Raw genomic sequence first — 20,121 nt, forward strand, 5'->3', positions numbered from 1 at the left:
TGTTCCTTTTCTCTCATAACTTTTAATATTGTGTTCTTTTCCTGCATTTCTGGGATCTTGATTATTATAGGTGTAAGTGTAGTTTTATTTTGGTTGTAGTTTTGAATTCTATATGCCTTACTTAACTGTATATCAAATTCCTTTTCCATGCTTTGGAAATTTTCTATTACTTTTTTGTTGTTGTTGTTTGGTTTTTCTCCAGTACCGGGAACCGAACTCACAACCTTGCGCTTGCCAGGCAGGTGATTTGCCACTGAGCTAAATCCCCAGCCCCAATTTTCTATTACTTTTGCAAATAGTTTTATATTATTTGTGTTGACGCCTGCTGTTTTGTTGACACCTATGTCTTACATTGTTCTTTGCATCATCTTGGAGGTGTTGAATTGATGTTTCATGGTTTTTTGCTACTTTTAATAGATCTTTTCTTTCACAATCATTAGCAGCAATGCTGTCTTCAACATCTGAAGTCTATCTCCAGCTTCATTTAAGTGGTTTTGCCAGCTTTGATGGAAGTTTTGATTTCCTTGTAGCTCTGTGAATCTGTTTCATGCATTCTAGTTCCTTCTTACATTGTTCATTTAATGTTTCCATCATTTTTCTATGCTTGTCTTTTTTGTATATGCCTTCTTTAGATGTGCTCAGGAATTCTTTCATTATTGTTGTCATAGCATTTTTTAGCTGAGAGATAATTTCTGATCTGATGTTTTCAATGTCCTGATGGAGTTGTTTCTTTACTTCAGTTAGGATTTTTTCAGACATTTTAGGTGTGTGACCTCCAAGTCCTCCTATGTTGAAGTCTCCTGGACATCTGGGCAGGGTGTAGTTCTTAGATTTCATTTTTCTCCTTCATCTTGTCATTTTGAATGCCAGTGGTGAAGTATGGAGCCTTACTCTTCTTTGACAGCTCACTGAAGGTCTCCAGAGTCCCTAGTCTTCTTGGGTCTCAGACTTTTCCTATGATAGTGGCAGGAGGTGGGCCACTGGGTTCAGAGTTCCCCAGGCAGATGATATAGTGCAGGGCTCAGACAAACAGTTGATGGTGTCTAAGCATGGGCCACTGGAATTGAGGTCCCCAGGCAGTTGATGTACAGTGCACACAGTTCAGCTGTGGACCATGATGACAGCAGATTCTGGGCCACCGGGTAGAGGGTCCCCACGCTGTTAATAGTGTGTACCTGTGAATATGGGCCTCGGATGCTTACCACAATGGCAGTGGAATGTGGGCCCCTAGGATCAAGGTCCCTAGGCAGTTGCTTTACAGCGCACAGATATCAGCAATGAGGAACCATCATGACAGAATGTGGGTGAAGACGGAGGTCCCCAAGCAGTTGATTGAGGGCCTACATACTCCTTTAAATTGTCATTTAGTTTGCAGAAGCTTCTTGCTGGAAACTTTGCAGTCAGGCATTTTCCTGCAGTATGAGTGACAACAGCAAGAAAAACCCCAATGCTGGGATTAGGGGTGTGAGTGCCACATGCATCCTGCACTGGATGTAGCAAGGTGGGTAGCCTGCATGCAACATGAGGGAAAGCAGCTTATTCTGTACTGTGACTCCTCTTTCCACAACCATGAATGGTTGCCCTTTGCCATGTGACACTCTGCCTTGGAGCCAGCCAAGTTTGGACTGAAACCTCCACAGACTGTGAGCTAAATAATCCTTTCCTTCCTTAATTATGGACATCAGGTATTTTGTCTCAGCAATGACAGAAAAGTAACCGAGACAGCTGGACACCTATGAAACTAGAAATACTCATTTAGTATACAGAAACATACAATTCGCTAATAAAAAAATCTCTGACTTTTAACTAGAGTCTACTTTTTAAAACACAAGTGGGGGTGAAGTTTCTATATGTCAACTGACATATATGCTTTAAAATCATTTATTTTGGTCAGAGGAAAATGAGCCAAAAATTAAGACACCAAGCTGGGTTATTGGAGTGCCAGGCTGAAGACGACTAACAAAAAAATTCTATCTGTTGTTTGGTTTACAATGCTATATGAGATAAATTTCATTGTTATTTTATTTATTTTTTACAAATGGTAACCTGATTCCCAGAGAATGTATTTTATACTACCAATACGTAGTAATACCAGAGTTACCCACGCACATAACACTCTAAAATTGTGAAACTACAGTAGTGTTAAAAATGGGACCTGGTTTCTCTAAGGTCAACTGTGGTTCCCTTTTGTGTGACTTCTTTCAGGGGAAACAGTTACTTCTTATGCTTTTCTTTCTTTTTCTTTTTGGAGAGGGAATCTTACTATGTGGTTCAGGTTGGCCATGATTTCACCAAGTAGCCAAAACTAGCCTCAAACTTGCACTGATCCTCATGCCTCAGCCTCCCGAGTGCTAGGATTACTTCTTCTCTTCTTCATTTTTCAATTATTACCAGAACAAAGCATTATTAAGATACTTCAGTGGATGTTTAATACTCAATTTATTTTCTCACAATGATCAAAGTGATCAGGTGCAGTGCTTAAACAAAACTCTAAGAAAACACATAAAGCATTCAAGCATATTATTCAAAGTTACACTGCTAGGATACAAAGACATAGGATTTGAACATACATACTCTGAACACAAAATCTATCCTTAGTGTAGATCATTGATGACATTTTTTTTTAATTAAACTTTTGTTTTTATTAGTACAGGTTTGTACTATGTAATGTGAAATTTAACGGGGGGAGATTGTATATACATAACACATAATAATTTTTTAACCTTCCCTTCCTCTCACCTCCGCCACCTCCATCTCATAGTCCTTTTTCCATTTGCAAAAGGTCTATGTGCCTGTTTTCTATGATGAGACTCTGCTTTTCACCCCGGGATAAAGAAGAAGAATCATGGCTGAAGTGAACTACTCTACTGCTAAGGGCCTATTCTTAAGTGAGAACACACCTATGTGGTCTTCAATATACAGCAAGTTGGGTGCAAACTTTCCTTCATCTTTATAACTGGCAGAGAAGGAGGCTGCAATGATTAGGCACAGCAGTCACCTTAATAGTGGTCTTTCTTAAGAGGACGCAGGCATTTCCTTGGGATTAGGGAAGCAATAAATTAAGATCCTCTTGTGAGCAAATGAGATACTGGGAAGAAAACAGTGCCAGAGAATTTGTACATTCTACCGTGAGTCAAGGATATCCACACGGAGGGCCAAGGGAGAGCAGGCAAGGTGTTAAAGTGGAGCAGGCACCTCAGTGGAAGGAGACACACACCTCAGCCAGAGGCAAGGCACAGAAAGAAGGAGAGGGTGTATGAAAGTTCAAAGGTTTGGCCCACATAATATCATAGGTTCTGAACATCCCCCAAGACTGAAAAATGAAAAAACATTACCACAAAAGGAACGTTGAAGGAATTTATAGATAAGAAACCCGTGGTCTGTCACACTGTAGATTGAGAGAGCATGAGCCTTATAGTGTAGGCAAAGTACAACATGGCCTGGAGCAATAGTCAGGGAAAAGGCCACAGTGCAGGGATTAGAACTATCAGGTACCCTAAAAGCATTATAGTCAAGTTTACCCTGCAGCCCCATCACCCAGTAGCCACATTTGCGTTGATAATTAGGAACACTAAAGTTAGAGGGGGTTTTGAAGTATGTTCCATCACCTAAAAAAGACTGCCCCCAGGTGGGGGCGGGGGCAGCAACCTTGAACGTTGTTTGACCTGGTTTCTTCCAAATATGAACTGTTTGTGTGGAATAGGTGGATGAACGGAAATATTTGAATAGCTGCTTGGAGTCAGTACAACAGGAGCTGTAGAAAAATTACAGAGTTGGTGAGGGACACGGTATTACACAACATGTGATGTTCCAAGAGCATTCTCGAGAAAACCTTATGAAAAAAGGCCTGGGAGGAACGTCATTCAGGAGCCTTAAGGAGAGGTAGTACATTTGCAGAAACACACTGTACCTGAGTGTGGGAAAGAGAATTATGGATCACACAATATGAGAAATAAGGTATAAAAATTCTGAAGAGAATGAGGTTCGTGAAACTGTAATTCTCTTTACCCACTAGCAATGGACATTCATTAGCTTTGAAATGTGTTCAAAAATTCATAATATTAAATGCAGGCAAATGAGTCACACCAATATCCATCTCCTCTGCAGTCTAAGGAAAGGCAAGGGAAGTGTGATGGGCCAGGGAATTGGTGAATAAGGAAGGATGGTCATTGCCCAATAATACAACCACATCACCAGCAGGTACTAACTTTCCCTTGTCTCCTCTTTCACACACTGCTGTCTCTTCCCCGATGAGCATCTGCCTTCTTTAGAATCCCCCAGACACACACTTAACCTAGCGTTGCTCACTGAACCCTCCTCCCATTTGACTGGTATTAGTGATTGAAGCCAGTACCTAGTGTACGCTGGGTAAGTGCTCTTCCACTGAGCACTCTGAGACAGAGTGTCCCTAACTTGCTAAGTGGCTCAGGCTGGACTTGAACTTACACTCTTTCTGTCTCAGTCTTGTGAGTAGTTAGGATTACAGGCAGGCATGGAGCAGAACACCCACTTAGTTCCACTCACCTTGCTGTGATTGGAGAATATTTTTCAGATCAGGAGCTTGAAACATGATCCTGTGATTCTTTGGAAAAGTTCTTGGTCTCTTCACAGTGAATAACTGACACCTAGGGAAGAAAAAAGTGAATTCCATATCTCATATCTGTACCTTTTAAACACTACTCACATTTACCATTTCATCTCATTTTCACACTTGAACTCTTGTCTCTGGCAATCCTGAGACAAGGGACAAGACCAACTCTTAAATCCTGACTTTAAAAGAAACAGATTTGCCTTCTCAATCATTCTGTGTGATTTTTGGAGGATCTTAACCTGTTAGAAGCAGAGTTTTGCCTTCTGTAGCAGTTTAAAACAAAGCCCTCTACATGAAATTGAAACGTAACAATGTGTGGAGGACCTCGTGCCATGAGTGTGGGCTCCTGAGAATGTGGTTGGTGAGTACATTTGTAGCATCCAGGCCTCAGGGTCTGGGCTTATCAAGGTAGGAGTCCTACCAGGAGGAGCTCAACAACTCCAAAGCTCACCGTTGACAGAAAGGTCCTCAGATACCATCTGAGGCTTCAAGGTTTATTTTATTTCTTGGAAAAATTACAAACATTGGGTAAAGGAACACCAAAGCAATGCTGATCTGAATTCTATGATTTCGGAAAAGCTTGATGCTGTCAGGCAGGCGTGCCATTGTAGACAGCAGGATAAGGCCTTTCCCAGCTCTTCCCAACCATGTGACTATGTGCATCAACTGTTTGTCCTTGGGCCAAAATTCTATTTCCACACTGAAGTATATTTTTGGATGTGATATCCACCATTTTCACGGTAAAAATATAAATACTGTACACAGTGTTTATTGCAATGGACAATTCTTGCTATTTCCTAAGAAATTTGTAATCCACCTACAATAAAGCAAACACCTATTAAATCCAAAGCCTAGAACTACATGCAGGTACACAGTAAATAAAACGGTGATGCTAAGGCCTTGACAGTGTAACACCTCATCCTAACACCACTACTGTTCTACTCCATGAATCCTCACAACTCAAATTGCTACCACACCATTTGGTCCCTTCTGCTCTATTCTCAATAGGACTGAAATACTGAAACTCTCAATGGTGAGAAGGCATTTCTATAACACTGCACCTAAAATTTCCCAACCTGTCAAATGTTCTATTCCAACTGAACATTCCTTAATTTTAATAACTACAAATCTCTTCTCACACACAAAATTTCAATCCCACACATACCTTTCCATGGTATTCTTCACATCCTAGTGAGAAAAAAAAAAACCACAAATTAACAAGTAATGGATTTTCCTTACTTACAAAGTTTTATCAGAATGCCCTAATATGCTGAGAATGGAGATTTTCCCAATGTGAAAGGCAAAAGAGTAAAGATAAGACTCAGTCCAACCATGCTATAGCTACCCATGAGATGATTTAAATGATGCATAGTTCATTCACTTATCTTACACATGCCTACCATGATACATGAGATGATTTAAATAATAAATGGTTCTTTCACTTATTTTACAGATGCCTATAATGATTCACTATTATTTTCTAGGTATGAACAGGCTCTATAGCAAAGATAAACAAGTATTAACTCCTGAAAAAATTTGCATGGTTTTTGCTGAGGAGACAAGCAAACAAGTGTTTTTAGAAGTATCTCTTCTCATTTTACTTGTTAACTAATTCTATTTTTACTTAGCTTTGCCAGTTAAATGCAGTATAACATACTCAATATTGAACAAGTCATAAGGTTAAAATCTAGGATGTGTAATATTCAATGCCAACCAGGATGCTTGCTCTCTCAGTCCACTGTCCTCAAATTTCTAATGTTCACCCTGAATTCCAGGCCCCATTAGTCCAGTTTAGCCCATATCCTTCATGGATTTTGGTCATCTGTTCATTTAATCATTCATTGTACATATAGCTTTTCTGGACAGAAATATGGCAATGCACTTGCTGTTCTCTACCCCAGACTTCCTTCCTCCTTCTAAGTCCTAAGCAAAAAATAAACGAACAGCTGGGTCCCCATACACATACAGAGTTTTGCTTTTCATAATAGTACTCATACTGTAAATCAAACAAAAACTGTAAGCAAAATTATGTTTAAATGAAACAAAATTGTGTTTAGAGATAAAAAGGGTCTGTTGTAGGAAGTTAAAACTACAGTAACTGCTGACTTTTACAGCTCCCAGTTATGTTTAGGACTGGCTCTACATCTTTCTTGAAATTCAAGTTTTCCATATATATGAAGGAAAGTGACTCTCCTGATACAAACTTTGCAGAAATGAGAACTTTTCTTCTAAGTTTTAACAGAAAGTTTTGAGCCTGTGTGGCACCTGTCTTCATTGGATGAGATAACATCTGATGGACCAGATAGAGTTGTTAAGCTAGGATTAAGTGATGTACAATTCTGGACATGGTAAAGATGCACTAATAACAACAGAAGAGGTGCACAGAATGCATCAGGTGAGCTATGGCCAGCTTGAAAATGGCTTGAACTCTGAGTGGACTTCCCTGCTGAAACTCACATCCAGTGGTACAGATGACTTACTGGGAATGGAGTATAGGCTCTGTTTAAGCGTAGCGTTCAGCTAAAGACACACTGACACTCAAGAGAAACCTAGAATGCCACCCTTACAAATTGAGCTTTCTTTTTCTTTAAACTCAGCAGAGACATCAGTGGCTACAGGGAAAGAACCACATAGAAAAGGAAAAGCAATCTTCTTAGGGGATAAAAGGATGAGAATCCAGGGAAACAACAAAATATTAGAAATATCAATTTTACAACTGAAACTGATGAGAAATACAAGGAAAAAAGAATGCATGGCTCATACTCTGGGGAAAAACATGAAAACAACAAACTGAAAATAACTCGGAATGACACTGGGTATTGCATTTAAGAGACAAACACTTCTAAGGAACTACCTAAGTAGGTTAAAAATCTAAGAACCACTATGTTAGAGGAAACAAAGCATGAAAACAGTAATTCAAAATAGAGATTTTGCAGTGAGGAGATGTTTAAAAATGATTTTTTTCAGATGTTTAAGGAGAATAACAAAGAAAAAATATTGGATGGGTTTAGCAACGGCTTACTAAGACAGTAGATGGAAGACTGACTAAACTTGAGGATGCCCCTAAAGAAAATTTTCAATCAGGAATGCAGGTGTACAACTCAGTGGTAGAGTGCTTGACTACTGTATGAAAGATGCCGGGTCTTAAAAAAGAAATACTTGGGCCAGGGATATAGCTCAGTGGTACAAGTGCTTGCCTGGCAAGCACAGGGTCCTGAGCTTGATTCCTGGTACCAAAAAAAAAAGAGCATTTTAAACTACAGAAAAGAGGAAACCCAGGAGTGGTGAGTCATATGTGTAACGCCAACACACTAGCAGACAGGCAGGAAGCTCCCAAGTTCAAGCCCAGGCATGTGATTTAGGGAATGAGCAAGGCTGTGAGTCAAAATAAACAATAGTTCCAAAATATCAATCTTCAGAGAAAGAGTAAAGCTGGAAGCATCACCACTATACCTGATTTTAAAATCAACTACAAAACTAGGATCATCAAAACACATGGTATTGGCACTGAAAACAGACATATGTGACAATGTATCTGTCATGGTTTGTGTCTGGATGTCCCCTCAAAGCCTGATGCAGTCATGGGACAGGCTTCTAGAGTTTATGATTGATTCATGGTCCAATGATGGAATTATGTGTCTGACTGCTACACCCACCCTGGGGCAGGCAGCCTCCATACATTACAAGGAAGGGAAAGAGGCTTGCTTGCTGCTCCTCTGTTTTGTTCTGGCTGCTTTTGCTGTTTTCTGTCTACCATGAACTGCTGCCCTCTGCCATGTGCCGGTCTGCCTTGGAGCCAGCCAAGTATGGATTGAAACTTCCACAAACTGTGAGCTAAATAAGCCTTTCCTTCCTTAATTCTGGATGTCGGGTATTTTGTCTTAGCAAAAGATAAAAGTAAACAAGACAGTGGCAAAACAGAGATACAACAAAATGAAAACAATATATTTACAATAAGGTGAATTTTGACCACAGTATCAAGAGTACACTGTGTGGAAGGAACTCTTTCTTGAATAAACTGCATTGGGATAACTGCTTACCTCCAAGCTACAAAACGAAATATGAGCATATGTCTCAAACCACATGTAAAAATCAACACAAAATGTATAAAGACGTTAAACACAACACATGAAACTAAAATTACCGGAAGAAAACATGGGGGAAAACTCCATCACAGTGCTTGGCAAAGATTTTTTGGATATGAAATCGAAAACACTGTAAGAAAAGCAAAATTAGAAAAACAGGAGTACATCAAATTTCAAAACTTCTGCACAGCAAATCAACAATTAACCAAATGAACAGGCAGGGTACGGATTAGCACAAGATGTTTACAAACCATATATGTGATATAGAATTAAAATCCAAAACACATAAAAAACTCATAAAACTGAAAATCAGAGAAATATGTATTTCAATTTGCAAAATGGGCAAAATACCTGAATAGATATTTTCCAAAAGACAAACAAATGACGACAGCTATATGAAAAATGCCCAAAATCAAGGACATGTAAATTAAACTACAGCGAAGTATCACTTAATCCTGTTAGAATGACTACTGTCATTAAGCAAGCAGCAAGGGATGGCAAAGATGTGGATAAAAGGAGCCCTCTCACACTTCGGCACACATGTAACTGAGCTTAGTCATTACGAGAGACATTATGGAGGATCCTCCAGAAACTAAAAATATATAAGTAGCACACGATCTACCAATCTAAACACTAGGAAGGGGCTGGGGATTTAGCTCAGCAGCACAGCATCTGCCTGGCAAGTGCAAAGTTGTGAGTTTGATCTCTGGTACCGGAAAACAAAGCAACAACAACAAAAAAACTAAAATACACTAGGAATATGTCAAAAGAACATGAGCCAGCATGCCCAAGCGCTATGTACATGCTCACAATACTTACTGAAGCATTATTCAAACTATCCAAGATATGGAGTCAGTCTAAGCACCTATCAGCGTATAAATGGATAAAGGTACTGTGGTATACACACAGTGTAAAACTCTTCAGCTTGGAAAAATGATAAGGAATGAGATCCCGTCATTTGCAGCAACACGGATGAATATGGAGAATTTTACATTAAGTGAAACAAGCCAGACCCAGAGAAACAGTAGTGCATATTATCACACAAACATGTGGAATGAACAGTAACATCATAGCAGTAGAAGTGCAATACAGGGACTGTTGTGGGCAGAGATGGGCAGATATTTGTCAAAAGATACAAAACTGAAGTTAGGAAGTGGGAAAATCTTCGAGAAATTCATTGCCCAAATGGTGGCTATACTTAGAACAATGTGTTATATTCTGACAAACTGCCTAAAGGATAGACTTTGTTGTCACCATAGAAAAAAAGATAAGTATGTAAAATAATAAGCAAGTTAATTAGCTCTATTTTGACATACCACAGTATGTATAGATTTCAAATGAGTATGTTATATGTGATAGATACAAACAATCTTGTTTTGTCTTTTTGAGACAGGATCTTGCTATGCAGTTCAGGCTGGCCTTGAGCTCACTTTGTAGCCCAGGCTGGTCTCGAACTCCCAAAATCCTCCTGCCTCAGCCTCCCAAATGCTGGCATTAATGGGGTGTGCCAGCACTCCTGTCGACAACTTTTATTTGACAGTTGAATAAAATTAAGAATAACATAAATAAAAAGGTTTCTAAAGAATTCTGATGACTATGACTGCAAGCTTAACAACTTATAAAATGAACCAATTCCTACAAAGACAAGGCTTACCAAAAACTAACAGAAGAAGAAAAGATTAAATGAACCTGAGGCAAGTAAAAAAAATGAAAATATTTATACTGGCAAAAAAGCAAAAGAGCAGAAATAAAAACAAAATAACCACTGACATGGCTTCACTTCAGAACGCTACTGAATATTGAAAGAAAACAAATACTAGTCTGTGACAATTTTTATTCCGGGACTGAAATGGAAAAAGTCACAACTGATTCCACAAGGGAAAATGGAATATGCTTTGTAACCTGAAGTTCCTCTGTTTACCACTGACTGCCCCAATCATGAAAACATGCTTGAGAAATGCTTCCCACTAGATCCCAGAAGAGTCAATTACAAAACACCACTGGATACAATGGCTCTTCCCTCCCACAGGCAATTTTTGCATGGTACTTCTTAAGAATTCAAACAGGATTCTCCCTTTTTTGTACATGCATGCAATTATTCCCATAATGTGTAAAACTGATTCACTTCCGTGAAGTACCAATCCAAGAATTTATTACCATCACTAAAAGCAGGGCAGCACAGGACAGGAGGAAACGCTTTCCAATCCTCCTGAATCTCAGAAGCGGGACTCCTGGGAGTCTTACCTGCAGCATGGCCACTGTGGACCCCTGCAGCCGGTGCCGCACATCTGAGATGAGCTCCCTCACCTCCCAGGCCTGCTGGGCCAACTCCTTTTCAGACTCGGCCAGGCCATTCAGAACACCTTGCTCCTCTGTCTGCAGCTTCTGCAGGTGCGTCCTCTCCTCAGAGTCCAGGGTGGCTCGCATTTGTTGAAACGCAGCCCGGACACTTTCTCTCTCCCCCTGTATTTGATTCTTCAGGAATGAGAAACAGACAGGCACTCAGTTAGGTGAGTTTGCAAGCCAGAAAAATAATAACTCTTTTTACTGGGAAGTCTCAGAGGAAGGGAGGTAGAAAGGAGACGTTCTTAGGGAAGCACAATGTTCCTGTGATTTTCCCTTCCTGCCATTAAAATCAATGACATTAAGCCAACCTTCTCAAGGCTCAGGCTACACCAGATGGGACACCCACACCTCCCAGCTGATCAGGAACCCTCATCTCCCTGCTTTACTCCTCACTGCACTTGCGCACTCCCCACCAAGACTTGAATACAGAAGACAGAATCGGGACCCTTTGTCAAATGTCAGTTTTAGCAGAGTCCATCTCAAAACCCACCACAGCCACGGAGGACGGCGTGCACTAGCCATCTTCCCCAGCACCCCTCAGTGTGAACACCTAGCTCCTAGCAGCCGTATTCGTTAGTGACAATCACTCTCCACACCACACTCCCAAAGGAAAAGCATGCACAGGGTTCATCCCATGACTTCTGGATTCAACAAGGGGCAGAGAATAGAGAAGAAGGACCTCCTCCCGGAGACCCTGCCAGATTTCTGGCTAGGACCATGAGGAAGTGTGATCTCCTGCCTTCCAGGAAGTTCTTTCTTCTTCGATGTGAGCATTCCACTTCTCAAACTCTTTCTCCTCCATCAGCAGCTTCTCCAGCACTTGCTCAAGACCCCTCTATGAGAAAAGAACCACACCACAGTCAAGCTATGAGCTTCTCAGCAGCTACACAGTGGACAAATGTGGATGAGACCTGGTTGATCTCACCAGAAACCTCAGTTAACTGACGGTGGGAAAAAGCTGATGAGAAAGACACTTGAGAAGATGAATGTCCTTTTTGTATCTCTCGGTAATTCTTCCTTAAGTAGTAAGGTGAGGTCCCCTTCATGATGTGTAGACTGATCCTCTCCCTGAAGTGAACTGTGATTCTACATCAAGAAAAGAACTTGCATCCTGTTTATTCTTTTGCTGAAACAGGTAATCAGTGCACCTCTGCTTACTTATCTAGTACAAGTTACAGCAATTTTGCTTTTGTCTAAGAACTTTTATTCTAGGCTTATTCTCTAGCCATCACACTGGACTGTACAAATACATATGTTGGGCTACAGAAGACAAGCACAAAATAGACAGAAATGATAGACCTTAGTTCTGTGGGGGCAAACTAATTAAAGTCTAGGGCACAGTGGACGTTCCCTACAGGGCAATGTTTTCTGATCTCTCTTCCTACAGCTCAGACCTCTTACCCGATACTCCTGCGCAGCCTCCTCCATGAGAAGCGTGTGGTGACCCCGGTGCACCTGAGAACGCTCACAAAGCCAGCAAAGGACCTTCCCGTCTTGCCAACAGAACAGCACAAGCTTCTCCCCATGGAGGTCACACTGATCTGCCTGTGGAGTCAAGGTCACCTCCCTGAGCCTCTCCACTATATTGGCCACATGTCGACTGGGCCTCAGGTTTTCAATGTGGTAAGTGACTCGGCACACGGGGCAGTTGCCCACTCCTTGTTCATGTTTCGTCGACTCATAGTTGGAAGTGATGCAGAGTTTGCAGAAAGTGTGGCCACAGTCAGTGCTCACAGGTTCTGTCATGAGCTCCAGGCAGATGGGGCAAGTCACCTCCTCCTTGACATTTTGCAGGACTGACGAAGCCATAGATGTTGTTTCCCTGCTCCTGTCTGTCCACACTCTGAGGCTTCTCCTGCCCTGGATCCTGATGTTGGGAAAGTTAAAATGGGGCAGAGTAAGCAAGGTAGGAATAGAAAGAATGAATAGCGAGTCGGCAAAAATCATGAGGGCATCATGACCAAAATATTAAAAGTCAAAAAACAAAAAGGAGTAAAACAAAAAAAGGAATTTAATGACATCATACTCACTATGTCATAATTTCAGGCACTTTCATTTCATATCATATGATAAAAGTTATGTATAGAATGGGTTTTATTTTCCCTTCCTTTAATGGACAGAAGGAGAAATGGAGTCCTTTTCTACCAAAATTCTTGTGTCATCCTTACTTTTCTTTCCCCCACCAAAATCACATCATCAATGTTCAAACCAACAAACTACTTATACCACAGGACACCTGTGATAACTTTGCTATCAATATGGTCCCATTCTTATACTTCCTGTACAAGTTATCATCTCAGACAGAGCTGCTCTAACTCCCTCATCTGCACAGGCTCACAGCTTGCTATTCATATGCACTTATTTCTTTTTTAACAATATGACAAAAGAAAGGTTAATCCTTTTATCAGATGTAAAAATGGAATACTAAATGACTTTCAAAGACAATATGGTTGTACCCTGGTTCATGAACTTGATTCTGTCCAAGATTCTGACTACAAACTAAGTTGGACAAGAACAGGATTAAATTCAGTGGTTAGCTTTAATGTTGACCTTATGGGGAACTCCGATCTGTTTCTCGTCCCATTCAGTTTGCAACCTGAATGGTGGAGAAAATTGAGTCGGTGAACCAAGATAGGACTGTGTACTTTACTTTCAGCTGGAATTAACCCATTCAGTCCCCCTTCAGAAGTCTCCCCTCTAACCCACAGAATCAAAGAACAGGTAACTAAATAGGCACAATAACACTCAGAACAATGTAGATGTAAAAGCAACCTTCTGAGTACTAGTTGGTTCAGGGGAATCATGTTTGGTAATGGTAGGATTTTATCTTGGCCTTGAAATTTACCAAGGACATGGAAAGGAGCCTAGAGGTATGTGTATGTATGTATGCCAGGGAGGGAGATGACATAAATATACTTGCAGAATCCCATATGTCAGAGACCTGAAATACATAATCCCAGAGAAGTTGGATGTTGGACATTTAGAGAAGTGCCCAAATACTAGACATGATCATCTTGCAAATTATTATTGATGATGGATTATGTCCCATCAGCTCGACTTAAATCTGAAAACATGATGCCCAATAGGGGCTAAACATGGTTTAAACCACTATTATGAACTTGACATTCAACTTCAAAATCATATTGTTATAGGCAGCTGAGTTTGATAGAAATATTATAGGCAGTCAGATAGGGCCAGGCCCTCCAAGGAGCCAACATGAAAGACAGGATATGATACGTATTTGCTGTGGGCCAGACATCAAGACAAAGGACTAAACTAATACACCCACATATCTCCCTGGGTGTAAACATCAGGGATGGATATTCTAAACAGTAGTGATCACCTTAAAGAGTCCTGACCCAACCCCTTACAGGAAAATCCCGTTCTATATTCATACCCTCTTGCTATGTGACTCACTTCCCCATTTGATCTCGATTTAATCAGTTTTTACCTGAATAATTATTATTGGCATAGTTTTGTCCATTTTTTCCCCTACCTTGGACCCGCCTCACCTCGTCGTTTTGCTCTATAAAAGTTCCTACAAAAGACAGAGTCTTGGGCAACCCACTTGGGGCGCCCCTTCTGTTTCTCTTGGACAGAAGCTTTCTTTCCCTCAATAAATATGTTCTGCTCTTAACCTCCGTTGTTCCTAAAATTCATTCTTCGATTTTAGAGAACACGAACTAGTCCCAGATACCGTTCAGGTTGGGAGTTTTTATTTTCCTGTATCAGTATGAATTAAATAATCAGGAAGATCACATGTGACAAGCTGTACTCAGCAAATGTACCTGTCGTTTCAAAATTAAATGATGGGAAAAAGTTGTCATCCTAAAATTCCAACAAAGTTATCCTAGAATTCCCACCTAAAAATATAGTTTTAACTGAAACCTAAAGAATCTGAAGGAAATATGGGTTAAAGAGAGAAATGCGTTAGGTAAAAGACAATACACAAAGATATAACTGTTCATAGAGATAAAGCATGTTAAGCAATTGTGAAAACGCCAGTAGGGATACTCTGCAGAGCTGCTTGCTTTTGGTAAAACATTAGCCTACAGGCAAGAGAAAATCTGTCACCTCTGAAGACAGGCAAACACTTAGGGACTCTTCCTTAAGAACAAGGAGAAACTGTCCCAATCAGTTATAAGGGGAAGTACTGCACCTCCCTCCTGGCCAACAGCCCCTGTGGAGTCAGGCCCTAACACATGGTGACACTGAAAACCGCGACACTCGGTCTGCAAAGAAAAGAGCCTTCGGGTTCTGCCCCTGTGGCGGGAGAACAGAACGATCTGCCCTGGAGTCAACATCCTGGCACACTGAGCCAAGATGAACTCACAAGTGTGGGCCGCAAGGAGGGAAGCGGGGCGGGGTCGGGTGCTCTCAGTTGGAGAAGGAGCGGTCCCTCCAGGAGAGGGAGCCTTCCCTGTGTGCATCTGCGTCCTCCAGGGCCTTAGCATCTGTGCAGCAGGAAGCCAGGAGCTCGGCCTTCCCCCTCCCCCAGCAAGGTTTCAAACCCCCCAAGGAAACGCACCCAAGCAAAGGCAGCTTTTTCTTCTAAAGTCTTCCGAGCTCTGCCCGCCAGGAAGGGCTTCACACAGCTTTGGACACCTGTGGAGAAGTCGTGAGGCCCAGCAGAGGAGGGAGCAGGTTGCCACTTGGTCAAAGATTTACCACCGAGGGAGCAGCCAGGCAGGAAACGAAAGTAAAGTGGGAGCTCAGGGGGTGGGCGGGGAGGAGACGCTCTGACCAATGGGGCGCCCTGTGCAAGGCCGGCCTGGGAGCCCCTGGGTGATGCTGGGAGTGGCCCTTGCCAAAGAGACAGCCACACCCTATTGTACTTCTTTTTTTAGCCTACTGTCTATGCCCTGGGCTCTGTTCTAATTAGGAGCTTTGAAAAATGTTTCGTATGTATTTTCCTGGGATATTACTCTCTTTCAATATCTTTTGCTCTGCCTCAGTGTATTTTGTTAGCCAAATATGATTATTTAAAATTGTAATTATTAACTTGTCTTCATTGGGCAAATTAGTGGTCTGAAAGGTTTTTTTTTAATGCTGTGTGTTTTCAGTACATTACAGTTATATCCCCTGTGGGGAGATGGAACCTGTACAGAACACATCTTAATGTTTCCTTTATTTTCCTTCCCTTCCCTCCCCTCCCCTCCCACAAATTCGCGCTGCCCTGGGACATTGCCTTGAATGCATTTGTCTTGCTGTATATCCCAGCTCCCCCGCCCTCCTCCTCCTCGCTTCTGCCTCTCTTCCCTCTCCTCCTCTCCTTCCCCTTCATTTCCTTTTCCAAAGGGTTTCAAAAATGTTCCCTTTTACAGTTTACTTTATCTGCGTATTTCATATTACCCCAACACAGTATGAAAAGTTAGAAGAGGTGCCCCTTATGTTAATTCCTTCCAGGGGCTACTCTTGCTTCTGATCTGTCAGCTATGTTTTGCTTTCGGTGAAACATACTATCATATAGAGTTTATTTATTTAGAAGTCTTGTAGGAAGTTAGAGGTGGGCCTTAGCGGGTCAAGGCAGAACACAACTGTGGCTACAGGCACATTCCCCAAAGGTAGGCCTTCAAGAAAAACTGGAAGGACTACCCCCACATTTTCCCCTAGGGATGAAAGGCAGGGATTGATATGCTAAATAGGCATCAGTCACCTTGGGATGGAGGAACTAAACCTCCCTAACCCACTTCTTCCAGGAAAGTCCTTGTCCTTCAGTGGGTGCTTGCTTTGTGACTTGCTTCCCCATTTGATCCCCATTTACTCAATAAATGCAGTGCATTACACTTCCCTAAGCAACTATACTTGCAATCTTTTTTTTTTCATTTTAAGGGAAAAAAACAGTGATACAGAATTTAAAACAAGATAGTAGGAAATGAACAAAGAATAATACATTGCATAATGTTATCTTCAAAGTAGTGCTCCGATTACAAGTTATAGGTATGCAAAACTGATCAAACAGTGTAAGTAGAAACCCTTCTTTTCAATGAACTAATAGAAATTTGTAGGTAATTGTCTTAGCTATCGTGTGGGGCTTTTTTTATTCTTCATACTAGGATTGACCTCAAGACTTTGTACTTGCCAGGCAGGCAGTGTGCCTGCTGAGCAATATCCCTCACTATTAGCTGTCTTGTGTATGTGTGTCTATATATATATATATATTTCTACATATATATAATTGTTTTTCTTTTCTCTTCCTTATTTTTTCCTTTCCCCCAACCCACTTGTTCTTTTCTTTTCAGCAGGTTTTTCCCTTTCACAATATTTATTGTGATAGGTTTTTCCAGCGCAGAGAGAAGTAAAACAGAATAAAATGCCTTTATTGTGGACGCGGAAAGGCCACAGGAAAGAGAAAAACGTGGCCTACACCTATCCTTCGTGGGGTCCAAGGTTAAATAGCCCCAGGCTGGAGGCGGGGTTTAGGAGGGGCACTGCCTGACATGGCAGACCAGGATTGGGTGGGAGCACAGGCGAAGGAAACAGGATATTACAAAAAGGGAAATAGGAAGTTGTAATTTGACTCAGTGGAAGAAGGATGGGGCTTAGCACATGGCCTTTAGTGGCCTGTGCCATATTAGCTGGATGCCATGGTGACTCAGCACCATACCACATGACCTGCGGCGCCATACTGGCTCGGGTGCCATAGCAACTCAGCAGGAATTACAGCGGGGCAAGAAACCATTCATATTGTACATTTTGGATCTTGTTTACTCTTTCAGTTTCTTGCACTCAGGAGATAATATGATCTTTACACATGCAACTCTGATTTATTTCTCTTATAAGTATGGTCTCTGATGGATTTCTTGCCTCACTGTAATTCCTGTCAAGTAGCTATGGTGCCTCCCACTGGAGGTCATGTGCTATGACCCTGAGTCAGTGTGGCGCCAAAGCAATATGGCCCTGGCCACTAGAGGTCCTGTGCTAAGCCCCACCCTTCTTCATCCATTTACCTATGAAAGCCTGGAGTTTGTCCTTCTGGATAGCTGAGTAGAACTCTATTGGATAAAAATACCAAATCTTTTTTTATCTATTTCTCAGTTGATGGGCATGTGAGCTGTTTCCAAGATTTAGCTATTACAAATTGTGCTACTATAAACATGGGTGCACATATATCGCTGTGGTATTGTTGTAGGCAGCTAAGTGAGATAGAAATATTATATTCAGGTAGGTCTAGACCCTCCAAGGACCCAGTATGGAAGCAGCTGTGGGAGTGACAAGCACAACACAAAAGATGGGCGGGACCTCAACACAAAAGATGAAACAAATGCATCCACATACCTCCCTGGGGATGGGCACCAGGGATTGATAGTCTGAATAGTATGGCTCACCTTGAAAAAGCCAGAAAAAAATCACTAATCCAAAACCCGACAGGAAAAGCCCTTGTTCTGTATTCATATCTGCTTGCTGTATGACTTGCTTCCCCACTTGATCTTGATTTAATCAATTTTACCTAGAATTCATTCTTCCTTTGTAGAGAACACAAATTCAGCACATTGGGCATCTAGCAGGTTGGGAGTAATAATCCTTTTATTATTTGGAGGTCCTGCATCATCCCTGTATCAATAGGACTCAAGAAGGAAGGTGAGAAAGGCAAGTGCACTTGCTGTGAATGGAGTGTCTCCATCCCAAGCAATGCTGTGTAATGCACCTTGATGGAGGGTAAAGCATTGTATAACTCCAAGGATGGGAGTTCTGGCAGAAGGATTGCATGTGGGGAAGACAAATCTATATCCAGAGTGTGTAATCCAATGAGAAAGAATGCTGACCCTACTTGAGGAAGTATTTCTATCCATCTGTGACCAGGAAGGTGGATGACCACCATAGAGAATGGTATATTATGGACATTGTAATAGTCTCAGCTGCTGGGAGAGTGGAGGACTAGACGTAGCTGTCAGTTTTGGTCATTGGAAGGCCAAGTTACTGAGCACATGCCTGACCTCTATTTCTAATCACTCTCACTTTGTTCATGGGTCTTTTCGATGATCACCCTAGAGGTGCTAGGATAAAAAACTTCTCACCCGTATCCATGGATTGATGAGTTAATTCACTGAAGGAATTAAAGCACACCTGATATGGAAGCGGCAATAGTATTTGCCACATGATTAAACTTATAGTAATCTGCTGCACTTTTCTAAAATTTGTCTTTTGTGAAGTCCAAACAGATGATTTTGAAGAGGATGAGGTAAAAATCACCGCTCCTCCATCCTTTAAACCCATGATGGTGGCATTAATCCATACAATCCATAGAGGAATTTGTGTTACTGCTTTTATTTAGTTTTTCTGAGTTAAAAGCAGATCTAGTAGCCTAGCACCTGTCAACTTTTCTATCTTGTGAGCCCCCAGTCCACAAGTGATCAAACCAATGTGGAGATTTTACTATGTGCTGAATGTCTAATCCAATTACACATTCTAGCAATGGGAGAATAATCACAAGATGATTTCAGGGATCCTTTGGAACCACTGATTTTCCATCCATCGTTGGACCGGGATTTCAGGTGTGCACTTTCACCCCACCCAGCTGCTTCCATTTGTGGCTGCCTGGTCCTGTGCCCAGCAGTGGGAAAGCTGACTGATACATGTGTACCTTCTAAGACAGCTACAGAAACTGATGGTGCTGTACAAGTGCCATCTGTGTCCTCAGAGATCTTCTTGCAGCTGAGGCTCTGCAGGTTTATGAAGCAGTTTACTACCTTATGCCACTGGACAAACACATGTTAATCTCCTACTCCATGGTGTCCCCTCAGATACCACTTAGCATATAGTAGAACTTGTTACACAGAGCACTTCCATTTCTTCTTTCATGTCCTTTATGCTAATTACTACATATTAGTTTATCTGAGAAAATGCCTTCATTTGACAATAGGTGGATTGAAATATTTTCATCATGTACAAGATTATAGACTAAAATATCTGTGGGTTTCAAGATAATAAATATTATATGATATAATTGAAAACTGTAGTTCCTTGACTTTCCAACTTTCCATTACTGTAACAAAATACTTGAAATAATTAATTTATGCAAAGAGGAGCTTTATTTTGGCTCAAAATCTAAGTTTTCACCTGTGGACCCCTTGCTTTTAGGCCACAAAAGGACCTGCA

General features: G+C 41.3%; 1 protein-coding gene across 3 annotated transcripts; it reads right to left on the reverse strand.

Annotated features, from left to right (window-relative positions):
- Window positions 1–2,406: 2,406 nt before the first annotated feature.
- On the reverse strand, window positions 2,407–15,714 carry LOC102007986 (tripartite motif-containing protein 5-like). 3 transcript variants are annotated; one of them, XM_013512002.1, is made up of 8 exons: window positions 15,551–15,713; window positions 12,424–12,889; window positions 11,762–11,857; window positions 10,921–11,151; window positions 7,789–7,818; window positions 5,757–5,779; window positions 4,525–4,625; window positions 2,407–3,754 (listed from the first exon to the last, which is right to left on the reverse strand). In XM_013512002.1, exons 2-8 carry the CDS (start codon window positions 12,829–12,831, stop codon window positions 3,609–3,611), a joined length of 1,035 nt encoding a protein of 344 aa, XP_013367456.1. In that variant the 5' UTR covers window positions 12,832–12,889; window positions 15,551–15,713; the 3' UTR covers window positions 2,407–3,608. The 3 variants fall into 3 exon arrangements, with proteins under 3 accessions (XP_013367456.1, XP_013367458.1, XP_005380150.1); XM_013512004.1 differs by lacking the exon at window positions 11,762–11,857 and having other exon boundaries at window positions 15,551–15,714; XM_005380093.2 differs by lacking the exon at window positions 7,789–7,818 and having other exon boundaries at window positions 15,551–15,712.
- Between the last annotated feature and the right edge of the window lie 4,407 nt (window positions 15,715–20,121).

This window comes from Chinchilla lanigera, unplaced genomic scaffold (assembly GCF_000276665.1).
Source record: "Chinchilla lanigera isolate Chin_1 unplaced genomic scaffold, ChiLan1.0 scaffold00013, whole genome shotgun sequence".
NCBI classification, from domain to species: domain Eukaryota; kingdom Metazoa; phylum Chordata; class Mammalia; order Rodentia; family Chinchillidae; genus Chinchilla; species Chinchilla lanigera.

Bases quoted from the DNA above. Each gene is read 5' to 3' on its own strand.
- LOC102007986 (XM_013512002.1), bottom strand. From the start codon at position 12,831: ATGGCTTCGTCAGTCCTGCAAAATGTCAAGGAGGAGGTGACTTGCCCC. The intron at 7,819-10,920 runs GTAAGACTCCCA...TTTTGGTACCAG, and splicing joins CCACAGTGGCCATGCTGCAG to GAATCAAGCTCAGGACCCTG. The intron at 4,626-5,756 runs GTATGTGTGGGA...TTTCTTCCCTAG, and splicing joins GTGAAGAATACCATGGAAAG to GTGTCAGTTATTCACTGTGA.